The 14,882-nt window shown below is 37.5% G+C and overlaps 1 protein-coding gene across 1 annotated transcript; it reads left to right on the top strand.

Moving 5' to 3' along the window:
* Positions 1 to 1,652: 1,652 nt before the first annotated feature.
* On the top strand, positions 1,653 to 14,832 carry firrm (fignl1 interacting regulator of recombination and mitosis). The gene is made up of 25 exons (XM_023405224.2): positions 1,653 to 1,816; positions 2,019 to 2,159; positions 2,562 to 2,601; positions 2,710 to 2,798; positions 3,233 to 3,337; positions 3,504 to 3,644; positions 4,306 to 4,468; positions 4,592 to 4,676; positions 4,796 to 4,934; positions 5,354 to 5,443; positions 5,594 to 5,658; positions 5,783 to 5,931; positions 6,617 to 6,746; positions 7,252 to 7,438; positions 9,080 to 9,162; positions 9,403 to 9,454; positions 10,045 to 10,134; positions 11,172 to 11,357; positions 12,393 to 12,512; positions 12,599 to 12,694; positions 12,785 to 12,898; positions 13,342 to 13,446; positions 13,532 to 13,612; positions 13,693 to 13,839; positions 14,448 to 14,832. Exons 2-25 carry the CDS (start codon positions 2,064 to 2,066, stop codon positions 14,652 to 14,654), a joined length of 2,760 nt encoding a protein of 919 aa, XP_023260992.1. The 5' UTR covers positions 1,653 to 1,816; positions 2,019 to 2,063; the 3' UTR covers positions 14,655 to 14,832.
* The last annotated feature ends 50 nt before the right edge of the window (positions 14,833 to 14,882 follow it).

Below are 14,882 nucleotides of genomic sequence, written 5' to 3'. Positions count from 1 at the left end.
CAAGTCAAAGGAATAATAAATTGGAAGTACCACTCCAATATACAGCATTTTGGGGGCTTGTGTCACCATTACGCTGAACTGCTAAACTATATCTCATCTGATCATATATACTATATAATATATTATCATACTTTTTCAATAATTTGAGTTCAATAATATGTTTTTCTTTTATCATAGTGTTCTTGGTAGTAATGTGCATATCAGCTGTTTTTTAAAGAATGACTAAACTTTGTAAACCTTGAACAGCTTAGATAGATAGATAGATAGATAGATAGATAGATAGATAGATAGATAGATAGATAGATAGATAGATAGATAGATAGATAGATAGATAGATAGATAGATAGATAGATAGATAGATAGTTGTTGTTGTTGTTGATAGTTGTACTGCAATATACTATATTTGAAGAGAGATAAGTGTCAGTGTGGAGTCCTGTTTCCTAAACAAGAAGTTGGCTATTTCCTGCAGCTGCAGCAGCTCACACCTCAGGCTGTTGGGAAACAAAGACGCAGCAGCAAAAGCGTGATGCTTTACTTTCAGTGCCCAAGATCTTATCAGTAAAACAATAGCTTGCAGACATGGACACTTTATGGAGTCAGTCAGGTCAGAGTCAATAGAAACTCCAGACTCCTAAAGGACAAATATCACTCTTCCCCTAACTGATTTAAATACAATCTAAAAATGCCTAAACATCCCAGTCATTTACTGTAAGGTACCTTCATGATCCCGGTAGGTTTGCTGAAGTTACAGGTCATGATGGATAAGCATCTTCGTGTGGAATTTCTCAGACAGAGATGTGTTTTGCTCACTTTGAGAGGAAACAGCTTGTGGAAGGAACAGAACCAAAACCCTTCCAAATGCAGGACATTGCGTATCCTAAAGGCCATTTACCTGCTTTAGGTGGCTATGTAAGATTCATATGACATTATAAAGTCATATTATATGATTATTTGGATAACAGTATATAGCTCTTTATATGTTCATTAATTAACCCCAACTTTATTTTTAAACTCTTGTTAATTACAAAACACACAAACATTAAAATCAATATGTTTAAATGTATGCCTATCCATGAATTCCAGAATATCCACATTTGTGAAGGCAAATCACTTCATATTTATTATAGAGTTTAACATTAGGATAAAACAGAATTTGTCATTGATGAAGAATGCATCATTCTGGTTGAAAAAGTTCTCACAGCAATATTCCGCATTGTGACTTTGACCTGTAATTTTATTGTTTTTCCATCATCATATTTCATGGATCATTTTGTGTCAGATTTACACCTAATTAGTTACAGTATTTAACATTCTATAAATGGGACATGGATAAATACAAATTTCCCTCTTTTCACAGGTGTATTAAAAATGTCCGAAAAATCTGCATGACTTTATACTTATACTATCAACAGCTGTGTAGTATTTATATGAATTTGAGGCTTCGCTTCATACAGATGAAACTTTACATGAACTTATTTATATTTCACTCATATCCCTTTGCCTTTCATTCGATCCCCGCAGCTTCATGGTGACAGTTTTCAGCGCTTTGCAGTCACTACGTTCTTCTATTGGTTAAACGATTTAGAGTTTAACGTTTCAACCAATGGGAGTGAGGGCTGATTAGAAGCTTTGGTCACAACGTCACATCCGACTCAAACAACGGCGCGCGGAATGTTTGTTCAGTTAGGTTGACTATCTGCTATCTTTCCTACATTTTAGTCGTTAATAAGTAATAATGGTGAAGTTAAGACAACCTGTTGGAACATTTGTGTGATTGTTTGTGCTTTTGAACAAAAGGCACCGTCTTGCATTTATGGTAAGAAGCTATCCAAATTAAACTACCATGCTAGCGTTTAATGTTTTAGCATATCATAACGTAGCAAACACACGCTAACGGCAGTTTTCTTTAGTCCAAACAGAAAGCAACTTTTTAAATAACAGCGGCTAGCGAAGCTATCGCATTAAACCTTACTGAACTACAACTAATTCACTCGGTCACGTTGTTGTTAAACTTTCAGTCGTCCAGACAGCTGTCCTGATCTCCTCCGGAGACTGTTGTCATCATGTCCCAGACCAACACTTCTCTCCTGGACGAGGTGATGCAATGGAGCCAGGAAACCTGTCGCCAGGAGCTGAAGTCTGTCCTGCCAAAACTCACTATATCCTCTCAAACGTGACATTATATCCTTATTTCAGTCTCACGGTTCACAGCTTTATACACATGGTTTCGGTTAGGAGAGTCCAGAGATATCCAATTCTTCTCAAGTTTTGGAATGTGCAAAAGATTGGAAACGCATAGAAAAAATAATAAGGATTAGGTCAGTATTTTAAAATACATATCTATAGAATGTGTGCCTAACATTACAAATCATTTTGAACACAAAAATACTAAAACCCTCTCTAGATTATAGAGTTTGGCCAATATTAAGTAAAACCTTGATGAAGCGGGGCAAACTTTTATGTTTTGCCCATGCTAATTTATCTAACTCTGTTATGTTGCCATCCTGACATTAGAAACGAAAGGGAATTGCTGTGTTAGGGTATTCCTTGACTGTTTCCACTCTTTGCAGCACAAATCAGAGAGTTGGGATGATCATATACGTAAGTTTCTTCATCGCAAAATTTGTAATTACAATATCCTTGTTTTGCGCTATGAGTAATGTTTGTGATTAAGTATGACTTATCTTAAAAAACATAACATCCCTACAGGTGTACTGAAGATTATTACAGACATGTTCCTTCCACATATTAATTTGTCAGAGCTGGAAGAGGAGTGCTTCTCCAAGATCTTACCAAAGGTAAACAGCATAATGATTGCTTGTTGTCTTTAGGACCTATTATGTGAATACCTTCACTAGCATTTGTTAAATAATGAGTGGCTGCAGGTTCTGTGAAGAGTCCTAAAATGAAATTATACTATCTAAACTCAAGGTCATTAAAGATCTTAAACAGCATAATATTCACTGATTTAAATACCAAATATAAAATTTTAGGTGTTCAATTTATTTTGTTGTTTGTCTCTGTTTGAAGGGGTTGACATTCAATTCAACTCATTGATGACACCTTCACCTAGAGGGTTTTCTGCAAAATGGCTCACTAAATTTTTGCTTTTAGGATTGTTGATGGAAGTTTTACTGTGAATTACTGCTTCGTTCTCATTACTTTTCTTAAAAGTGTATTGATCCAGATTTGTTAACGTCTCTGCCTTTTTCTTAATATCTAATGTCTGCAGGCTGTGACAGTGTTTGAAAGCATGATGAAAGAAATCTCAGACCAAGTTGGAGGACTGTCTAGTCAAAACACCGAACCGTGTGCCTTACTAAGGAACATTCTTCAGGTACTATTATTATTATTATTGCTGATTTAAGGCAGTGTATTTCAAAATGGTACAATTAGTACCTTAAAGGTTTAAGCTAAGTATGAGACACGTATGTTGTCTGAAAAAGGTCCTTCTCGCTTCTCTTCTAACCAATATTTTGACAAGAACCTGTGGTCTGTTTCAGGCGATGATGCAGATAATTGATGCACTATCCACTTGTGTGCGCTACGTTGGCTCATTCAATGATGCTCCTGACCTGGATGCTATCCGCTCGTTACCTACTTGTATCCTGAAAATCCTGAGGGAAACCTTTCAGCACTGCAAGGTCGGTCTGTTCAGTTCAATGGTGGCTGTAATGTGCATGTTGTGCAGTAATTGTTCTAATTATGGCTGAATATTTTGATTGGTATTTAGAACATTATTATAAATCATTACAATTAATAAGATTCTAATGTTTATTTCTCAGAATGAATTCTGAAAATAACTAAATAAGATAATGTCCGCATATCCTGTAGATAACCGGATGTGGTACATAAAATTAATGGTTTAAATTTTGTGATTAATTACATCATTTGTTGGAATAACAAATAATTACACACAGCTAATTCTTTAGGTATAACCATAAGTGATGTGATATTTGTGTATACTCATTATTTTAAAAATTGGTGAAGGTCTGATTAAAAAATACATTAATTACAAAGTCCAAGTTCCAAATTTTTTGGTCTTTTCCTCCATTGTCTTTATTACCAAAAGTCAGATCTAAGCTATCAACAGCACAAGACGTCATTAATTAAAAACTTGTGTGATAAGCATCCTAATGCAGCAGGAAACACAACCAGACGGGGATGCAAAGGAACATAAAACCCAGTTACAATGCAGTTTAAACTGATCTGCCTCTTTTCAGAAATCTAATACTTTTCATAACTCTAGTGAAAACCAAAAAAAAATGAAAATTAGATAAAGCAGACTCTGCATGTTGGCCACAGGAAAGTGAGGTGGTTTACTGCGGCCGTATGTCCCTGGTGGCTGACCTGCTGCAGGGACTCTTCAAGGAGGCATATTCCCTTCAGAAGGGTCTATTGGAGCTGCTGGACAGGATCTCCCTCGACAGCAGTGCCTCAGAGGAGGAGGTCTCTGACATTGTTACAGGTGTGTGTATGAATCCCTCTGTGTTTCGCTGCCATTCTTTTTGTTATTCAGCCTTTCCATTATTGTACTGGTATATCGTCTTTGCAGTTTTCAATTCACTGAACAATTTTTCATCTTCCTCAGTGATTCACAGCCTGCTGGATATCTGCTCTATTATCTCCAATTTGGACATAGCACTTCATGCAAACACATGGAAATTCCTCATAAAGTCAGTAGAGCAAACATTCTATGGTTTTGGTAATGTCATATTGTCGGTCATACTAGATGAATCAGTTTGTTATAATAGCATTGGTTACTGAGTGACTAAATGGTCATTATTCTGTTCAGACAGAGTCTGAAGTACCAGTCATTGGTGGAGGAACATCTGCATCATGGTGACATCAGTACCAGCCTTTGTGAAAACCTATTGGCCTCCTTCCACAACTGTGTGGAGCTGGCTGAACAGATAAAACATGCTGCTCTGCAGGTACATGATAAAACACATAGTATGAATAGCTTTTATAGCAGCATTTTATGTTTTTTTTTTTTTTTTGTATTGAATGAGGATTTATTGCATGTTTTCTTTACTTTGAAAGTTTGTGAAATTTTAATGTTGGAGATTAAAGAGTATGAACATCTCGATATGATGCATGTAAATGTGATAACCCAGGTACAGTGCAATATATTTTTGTGTTCACTGACCTAAAACCAACTAGAATCACCACAGTGGGAGATATTTCTGTGCCAATTAGTACTTACTGTATCCTGTGTATAGAATGAATGAAATATATTTCCCGTGTTGTGCCCTTTTGTACTGTACAAAAAATGACTAGTGTTTATCAGTGTAAGGTCAAAGACTTCATCTTTGTCACTGTTTGTGTTAATGTTCTTTTGTCCTTTTTAAAGGAGGCAACACAAACCCCAGAATACAAGTTGTTCCAGAAAACTGCAAAGATGTGCAGATTTTTTGCCAACACACTGGTTCATTACATAAAGGTACCACAAGTTAGAATCTTCTTGCAGACCCTCTGGGCTCCATAAAAAAACTTTGTGCAATCTCTGTGAGTGCAAGACTATTTAAATCTACTTCAGAATACAAAGTACAAAGTGGAACTTACACCCTGTAATTCTTTATTCTTTAAACAGGAATTCAAATTTTTTCTCACAAAATATTGTAGCTGCTTTCACAAAGTCTACCTCCAGATCATCAGGTATGTGTGGTTTCAGTGTGGTTTTAAGAAGCAGATTCATATTCATATTGATGAGTTTATCATTTGAGTTGACAATATGAAGCAGTGCAGAAACATAATCTCTGATGTGCCTGTTGCCTTTCAGTAAATTCCCTCCCAGCTTGTGTGCTCCAACACTGACTATGGCTCTGTCCGAGGAATTGAATGCAGCTGCTCTGGTTCCCATGGATGCCCTCTTGCTCCAGCTGTTGCCTTTAAGACCCTTCGCTGAAGTTGTCGTCCAGCAGGAGCTGCGTGAGTTTGAAGCTTGTCCTCTGCTTGCCCCTTTTCCCAGATACTGTGGCTGTGTTGATAGATGCTTTCCAGTTTCCTTTTGAGATGGGGAGAATATTATATAAACTCAGTGATTAGCTGTGTACCAATTCCATTACCCATGGTTAGACTATGAAGTATACAATATGTATAATGTTGTGGCAAATTTTGGCAGTGACACAGAAATAGGTGTTTATTGTAATTGCAACAGAGAAGAATAGCAGTAATATGATGGTGGATGTAAATTGAACTGTGGGTTTGGAACAGCATTGTCGGTTTCAAATTTGAAAACTTATCTAATAGGGCAATGTTAGCTAAATATTTTCTGCTTTTTTTATCTCCTGTTAGGGTAACTATGTAACATCTGCTCAGTGACTACAGAAGAAAAAAGCTTCTTGGCACACTAACAGTAATTTTTAGGTTTGCATCCCCGTCATAATATGTCATAAAAAATTTAGTGATTTTAGTCTGCATGTTAATACTTTTTAATGCTGACAGTGTAATGTATACTTCATCTCATCATTCTTATTTGTCTTTGGGAAAAAGCTGACTGCATGTTTTTACTCAATAGAATGTTGACATCATGTTTTTAGCTGCAGACTGAAAGTTGTGCTTAAAAATATGCAGCATACAGTCTTAGAATGACCCCTGTCTGATTTGTCTCCAGGGTTAAGTCCTGAACATGAGCTTCCTCAGTGTCTTTTGCTGGTGAGTGTCCTGGGTCAGCTGGCCACCCAACCGGACGAGGTGCAGCAGCTTTGGTACACTGGCAGCCAGTTCTCAGAGGAGACACCAAGGTAATAAAAAGTTTTTTTTGGTTGCTGTCATTAACTACAATATTTTAAACATTTGGTGCTTCAAACTAGTTGCCAAGTTGGCAACCAGTTATAACCTTTTGGTTACTTAAGTTGTTTAACATCAATCAGTTATTGATGTTGATGGATTACTGATTTTTGTTTTTAATTCACAGTGTAAATTTCAGTTTTCCTATCATACAGAATAAATAAAGTTCAGCTCCAACATGATAGTAGAGTTTTTTATAGTTAAGTAGATTGTTTAATTATTTAATCATAATAATGATATTATGTTATTAAAATAATATATATTTTTAATGATATTTAATAATAATTTTTATGACAATTACATCACACATGAACTAGCCTCAGCCTTTTAGATCACAGGTATTTAAAGTTACTGTGCCAATTTTCAAGTTCACAGGAACAGTGCGTCTTCAGCTTTAATGACTTTCTCTTTACACTGGCTTCATGTCTAAATACTTTTTTTCATCCCCTCTGTCTCCAGGCTTCCCCTCCACAAGGCCTTGTTCACTAGTTTCCGTCGTTGTTATTCTGAGCGTAAGGTACCGGTGCTCTTGCCAGGAGTGATGATGAAGGGTCAGGCCCAGGTCCAGGTCACTCTGCACCACCACATATGCGTACAGCTCTGTGCCAGTGTGGCTGGGCTTCCTCCAGTGTACTTTCCTGTGTTGGTGAGGTCTACACTCGTAACCATTTTATTCTGAAGAATGCTGCATTTATTGTAAGTAAGAAAGGTTGATGCCAGAACCACAGAGTAGCACATCTTTCAACCTATGGAAATAATTTTTTGCATCTTTCTTTAAAAGTAGTAATAATAGTAGATAAAACCCAGCAATTGTCATGTTGTGGTACACATGCTTTTGACAGAAACTGTCATTGGCCAGTGGAACCTGATTGGCAAGCCATCTCTCAAATAATCAAGAATGTTTGATACAATTAGGATTGTAGTTGTGGTGCTTTGAAACAGTGGGGGTCGCTTTTATCACAGCAGGGTCATGATGAAACTTATCAGGACAGTGTTTGAAAAGGTTTAAGGTATTTAATGATATGTTGGCATCACGTATACTATATATTCATAGTGGCAAATATTTTGTCAAGTTGCAGTGCATTAGCATTTGAAGACTGCATTTTCACATTATATGACAGCAATTTTCCCAGTATTAATTGTTTCGATGTTTTTATTTACTCATACTATAAACTTTAAAAATTGTCATGTTATGTGATCATGAATACTGGCCATTATGCGATCATGAGATTTTATTTTATTACTCTCAATCAGTGAAATAGACAACGGTATCAGAAGAAAACAGTATTAGTTAAAATTTTAAGTAACACATTGGCTGGATTGCAACTGTGGGGCCAGCCCTATAAACACAAATGTTGCTACTGACTGACCGACTGACCGACTGAGTGACCATTGGTCAGCCAAAGGCTATGTGACTGAGTGATAAGGTTACACCATTGGTTGGCTGCGTGAGTGCTGGAGTTCCCCCAGCTGTTGTTACTGAGTTGGTTGTTACTCTTTCAAAATGATTTGGCACGAAGAAGCAGTGTTGCACGCGCCTTATTGGTAGACTAACAAACTTTTTACATGCCTTTACTGACTTCTTTTTTTTTTTAAGCATCTAGTGCTAGTGAAAAATCTAGCGACGTACCTTAGGCACTTTTAAAAGAAGACAGTTGCACGCACTTTCCTTTGGGTGCGAGGTCGAGCTTTCTCTCCACAGGAACACCTCTTGCAGATGGCACAGAAGCATAGATGTGAATGAGCTTCTAACTTTCTCTCTGAGTGATTATTTTACAAGTAAATATACCCAAAATGACAGCACAACTGTTGTCTTTAACTTATGTGTTTGGTGATTTTGACGGACAATGCCATGGTTATAAGATCAGGATTTTAGCGGAAGCTTGGAAATGGCTTGTGAGTGACTGGGGCTTAACATGTAGTCTTAATGGACTATATTTCAGTCACTAAAATATGTAAATGAGAGCAGCTTTATTGGGAATTCTGCTGTATTAAAATACTGTACATGTGAGTAGGAGAGAAGCAAATGGATAAAGGGCTGAAACTGGCTGACACTAGGTAGAATGCACATACAGTGTGTTCCATCTACAGTATGTACTAGATTTTGCACTAATGTTTAGGTGCATTTTACACCATTCAAAGCAAATTATTCTTTCACTTTCGTTTTGTTTGTGTTTGTTAAATTACTTATTTAAAGAACTTGTTTTATCTGGCAACTGCATTTTCCTCTGTATATCCCCCACTCATGTCTTTCTGACTTCCCCTCTCCTTTATCTCCTTTTTTCAGGAGCGTTGTTTGTTTGATGCTGTCCTGCAGGCTGATACACAAACAGCTTTACTGGCAACAGATGTGTGGTGTTTTACAGCACGGTAAGGGTGACGATTATTCATCATGTCTAACTGTGGGTTTTCCTTGTAATAGTGTGAGTGGTCAGTATTTTTTGACCAGTTCATTTACAAGTGGTCACATAAATAATTTTGCCCTTAAAATAAAAGCCGCTTTAGACTTCTTACAAATTCTCTTTCACCAAAGTATGGTTGGAAGCATTTTTACACATTTTTTCTGTGCTAAATTGAATCCACTGCTGATTTTGTCTTTGCTGTTTACAGATATGGGACGGCAGAACTTTGTCTACATCATGTCCTCCTCATTGCTCAGCTGGTGAGTAGAAACCATGAAAATACACAATGCAGTTGAGAGAATGCATTTTGTGGTCGCATATTATTTTAAACTTGAAAGACAACAATTGGCAATTAACGACCTATTATCATTTTTAAAGAGGCCCAGTAAAACTTCATACTGTACACTAGTTTTATTGTGCATACATACAATGAGTTACAGGATCACATCCCAACTTTTTATCTTGGCTTCCACCATCTTGGTAGGTAGATACCATGAGATCATGGATGTTTTACCATGTCTGTGACCTCTTCCTGAACACTTTCTGAAGTAACTCTAAATTTCCTTTCCTTTCCTTTCCTTCTCTCTCTGGGGTTATGGATTAGTATGGAGTCCTCACTGTCTTGTGCGGCACCCCAAAAGAGGTGACAATTGGTCTTGTTGGACCTTGGGGACTGACACCTTTTCATAGCTTGTTTTCTCATAGCATCATCAGATTAAGCTGGATCCCACTGATTTCCATACATGTCCCTCTTCATCTTTCTTCTGCCCTGATGCACTGGTGATTTTACTCCTCCTGAGCCTTCACACTGTCCCTTACCTCCTCTCTGTTTCTCCCTCTTCTCCTTTAGGTGAAGACGTGCACCACTGAGTGTTACCAGTTGTTCCACATGGGCCTGCTGCTTAAACGCATGGTTTTCCTTATGACACAAAACCACCAGGTTAGAAAAACTGAAACTGAAATAATTTTTTTCTCAGCACTGTAATATGCTGAACGAAATAGTAATTTCTGTCACATATTTCAACGATTAAAAAATACTCACTGAAAATGTGTTGTAATCCAGTTCAAATCAGACAATTCCACTTCATTTAGTTTCCTTTTATTATTATAATTTTTGGGGCATTTTGGCCTTTATTAGGATGGCTACAGTGAGAGAGAGACTGCGTCTTTGTGGTATATGCTCTACCGAGGTTTTTAACAGTGCTTCCGGAAATTGGTGACGAAACAGCTAATCAGGATTACTTTCTCCAAGTCTGTGATTGGCTGGTTTTGTGGCACATTGTGATGCTGCGCAATGTCAAACGAGCGCACAGGCAGAGTTGAGTGAGCGTGCAGCACAGTTGAGCGTGCACGGACCAGTCATGTTGAGCGTAAGGGAGACAGTGTGAGCGAGTTGCAGGTATCCGGCAGCGCACAAAGCACAGATCTGTGAGACAACAACTGACTTAAACTGAGTGAGAGACATTAGTATTATACGACTACTTGGATAATAGCAAACGGAGAAATACAATTATTGAGCATACAATAGATTTTTGTTTGCTCAGGTTAAGTTATTCTTTGCTCATAAATATTTTCCCTTCAAAATAAAATTTGTGTTTGCAAAATGTATTTGTCTGCACTCAGAAAGTCCCACTGCGTGCTCAGGAATGAGGTACAAAAATAATGCCATACAAATTAAGATAAGTAGATGTAGATTAAGTAGATGATCTTGCTCAAGTTTTGTGATGATCATGATTTAGAGCAGAAGACCAGTTGAGCAAGGATGCAGTTGAATTAAGAGATTGACATGAAGAAAAAAAATTGACTGTTTTTGTTTGCTGCATGAACACTTTTAGAGGAGGAAAAACCAAATAAAAGTTATAAGATAAAATTAAGAATAACAATAATAGGAACAAAAACAATGGGGTTCTCACGCTGAACTGTAGAGGATCAGAAACATTATTTTTTTTAATTAATCGAAAGTGTTTGTTTTTCCAGATGGAGCTGGTGATGCATTTCCCACCCTCTGATGTGGAAAACTTACGAGTCTGGCGTCATGTCCTCCTCAGAGCTCTCTCTCAAGAAGCACGTCACCGCGTAGAGACAGACATCATTGGCCTTACTCAGAAAGCTCTGACCGACTGGCAGAATGCAGAGTACAAACTGGGACAAATGGACAAAGTGGTGAGGACTCCCTCAGATATTAGAATTTGAGATATTTACTACATGGTGTTAATATGTGTTCACCCTCCATTCTACTTCCGAATGTAACAAGTGAATTGTAGTGACTATGATATTGAATACATGGAGAGAAAGAAGCAGTACAAACATCAAGGGAAATGCTACGGCATAGTGCCTGACCTTGTGCACTGCAGAGAAAGTGGTTAAATGACAAATGACCACAACAAGTGATGACAAGAGTATGATAACCTTGTTCCCATGTACGGGAACAGATAAGATTGTTATTGGTGACCTTTCTCATTTGCTTGAATCATTATCTGGCATCTCTGAGAGCCAAAATTCTCAAATAGCTTTCCCACTGAGATGATTCTTTTTGTTCTTTAGAAGTGGCAGGGACCTTTTTTTTTTTTAAGGTTTTATGTAAACAAACATATTGCATAGAGTCATCAGTTAATAGTTTTTGTTTTTTTCCACAATATGCATTTCTGCTCACCTTTTCATGATTTGACACTAATACAGTGTTTAGAGATCAGAATCAGGTTTAGGTTTTCACATATGAAGAATTTGCTTAGTTATTTTGGTGTATAACAATAAACATGGTACCTTAATTAGAAAAATAAAAAATAAATATAAATCAAGAATCATAAGTAGAAACATGAAGAGGAAACATGAAGATATAAAAAATATGTACAAATTGTTGTTCAAACCAACAAGCTGTAGTTTCGAGCAGAAAGGTACAGAATATTCAGTTGGCTTAGACCATAAAAGTTCATGTGCAAGTAGAAAAGTATCTGATAATGTCTTGCTGGTTTTAGAATATGCCACTATAATGTTCCTGGTTTTATTTATACATGACACAAAAATAATCTGACCTTTTACCCACCTTTTAACAAGTCTTGTTAAAAAAACACAATCTTCAGCTTCAGGGTGTTCCAGTATATTTCACAGTATGTTAACAATGCAAGGAAAAAGGGTGGTGGAAATGAAAATCAAAAATAGGCAAAAATGTCATATTAACAAAGTCCCTCCTGTCTCCAGAATGTGGTGCTCTTATCCCTCCTAGTGGTGGTTCAAGGGCAGTCATCTCCTGAGGAGCAGTGTGTGTTGTCCGCAACGAGGATAGTCACACAGCTGTGGTTACGCATGAGTTCAGATCAGGTGAGCTCCAAGAACAGACACACACACACACAGACAGATGTAATGTAAATGCACAACTGTTATCACTGTAATCTGTCACACTCCAGGTGGAGAAGCACCCTGTGCTCCAGTGTACTCTGCAGCTGCTCCTGTACCTATCAGCCATACTAGTGAAAAACATGGAAACTCAAGTCATTTGTCAGGTATTCTGTTAGTTTTCACAGTTCACATTAAAAAGATAAAGAATGGACAATACTTCTGTTGACTGATGTGTGTGTGTGTGTGTCTCCCAGGCTCTGTTGTGCGTGGACGCTCTGGTATCTCAGAAGTGTGCAGATCAGCCGCTGCTGGCTGCTCTGGAGTTCCTGGCCTCCCTGGGGAAGATCTTTGTCCCTCCTGACAGCCAGGTACGGAAACCACACTTTTGCAGATGAGGATTTTACTGTTTAGTTCCTTGCACATCTTACTAATGGTTGCTCTAGGAAAATTATTCTACTGCTGTTCTTAATAGAAGTCTCTCTTAACAGTTTAAATGTTGCTGATTGCGTATTTTATTTGCCTAACAAAAATCATGTCTTCATTCCTTCATGGAGTAAAGACTTTTTTGTTGCCAAGTATGCAGCAGGAAACATCACTTTGGTTTCTTGCATCTAGTGATGTGTATTTGTCATTATTCTTCACAGTTCATACACTAGAGGAACAATCCATTGTATGAAGAAGTCAATCAGTAATAATCATCAGTTGAAACTGAATGTTTGAAAGTGAATTCTGAATTTCCTCACTTTGGAAGACTACAATGTAAATATATCCTCATAGTTTCTCATTCATACAAACTTCTTTGATCCTACAGAGTCAAATTCTGCCGAGGCTGAGCAGCCTGTTTGGAGTCCTGCTGGCTGACAGATCTTGGCTGCTACATCAGCATGCCCTGGAGGCCTTCTCTCATTTTGCAGAGGTAGCTACTACTACTACTGTTTCAGATGCAGTACTGTATACTGTTGATGCCTTAGCATAATCTTAATGTGTTTCTGGTATTTAAGGTTACAAACCACGAGGAAGTCATTTCCCAGAGTTTGTGTGTTGAAGAAACAAAGACCAAGGTGGTGAATTATCTTAGCAAGGTAAGAGATGCTTTTATAATTATGATGAACGTCTACCTAAAATAAAACAGATACATTTGAATGAGACTGTTTTGTTGTAGACTGTGAATGCAAAGGAAGATGTGGAGTCACGGCTACAGAGGCTCAAGATGGAGACACCAGAGATTGAGCAACACAATGATAAGCTTGAAAACAACAAAGAAAATGTTTCGAACAAACAGGCGGCTGAGGTGGTTTCAGATTTAGAGGTTAGTAGCATCATTAAATCAACTTACAATTTATTCACAGGCTTTCTGAATATATATGCTCATGCACAGCCTTGCTACGCATGCTTACTGTCTAAGTCACTGAGTGGCTACTGTCCAGTATGAGTATGATAAAACTACCCACTTGAAAACTTGGAAATGCATAAAATGCACCAGGGTATTATTATTTTTCATCTGTATTTGATAATTGACAGAGACAGAACACTGGGAAAGAAAGAGGCGAATGAAATCTGATGAAGTTCCTGACCAGGAAGGAATTGGGTTCATCATGGTTACTATTGAGGTTAAAATTTGCAATGGGTCTTCATTGGAAGCGGCTTCTGGAAATTTCTATTTCACAGATGTAACATTTTAATATGTTGGTTGATGAAATGTCTGTTTTTTCAATCCCAATGTAAAATATTTTAGCAGCTCAGTAAAAACTTTACTGAGCAATCACAAAAGCTCCATAAAGTAGTTGTAGAATATTGTAAAAATATTTAACAAATAACTACTTAGTAAAAGTACTCTATCATTTTATGAAAAATCATGTTGTGTGAAAGAGGATTTAATTCATGAAAAGATGTTTTTGTTTTTTTCCTGCCTCTCAGCCATGTCCAAAGAGAGCTCGGCAGGAGACCAATACAGAGGAGGAATACAGCCGCTACATCCAGACAGCTGAGAGTGCTTTAAAAGCCCTTCAGGCTCTCACTGAGGGCGAAGCCAACATGAAAGCACCACCACAGTGGCTGCAATCCAGACTGCAGGAGCTGCAGACCCTCATAACCAACATCTGTACAGCCAGGCACATGATCTAGCAGCCCCGGTTTGTTTTCCAGGCCCAGATTTACTTTCTGTATCAAAAAACTATTTAATCAGTCTGGGATCTTGGAAGTCTGCAATACCTGTTGCTGCTACTGAAAATAGTTTCTTTTACTTTTTAAAACTGTCAGTCTTGATTTATGTAACTGTTTATTAAACTTGTTGGAATACAAAGCACTGATTTTTTTTTTTACTTGGATAACTGTTTTCACAGCATAGTTTGG

Source organism: Seriola lalandi, unplaced genomic scaffold (assembly GCF_002814215.2).
Source record: "Seriola lalandi dorsalis isolate HSWRI2012SDOR001 ecotype SW California unplaced genomic scaffold, Sedor1 jcf7180002054267, whole genome shotgun sequence".
NCBI lineage: Eukaryota > Metazoa > Chordata > Actinopteri > Carangiformes > Carangidae > Seriola > Seriola lalandi.
The sequence above is the reverse complement of the archived record's forward strand: the minus strand, read 5'-3'. Positions and strand labels throughout refer to the sequence as shown.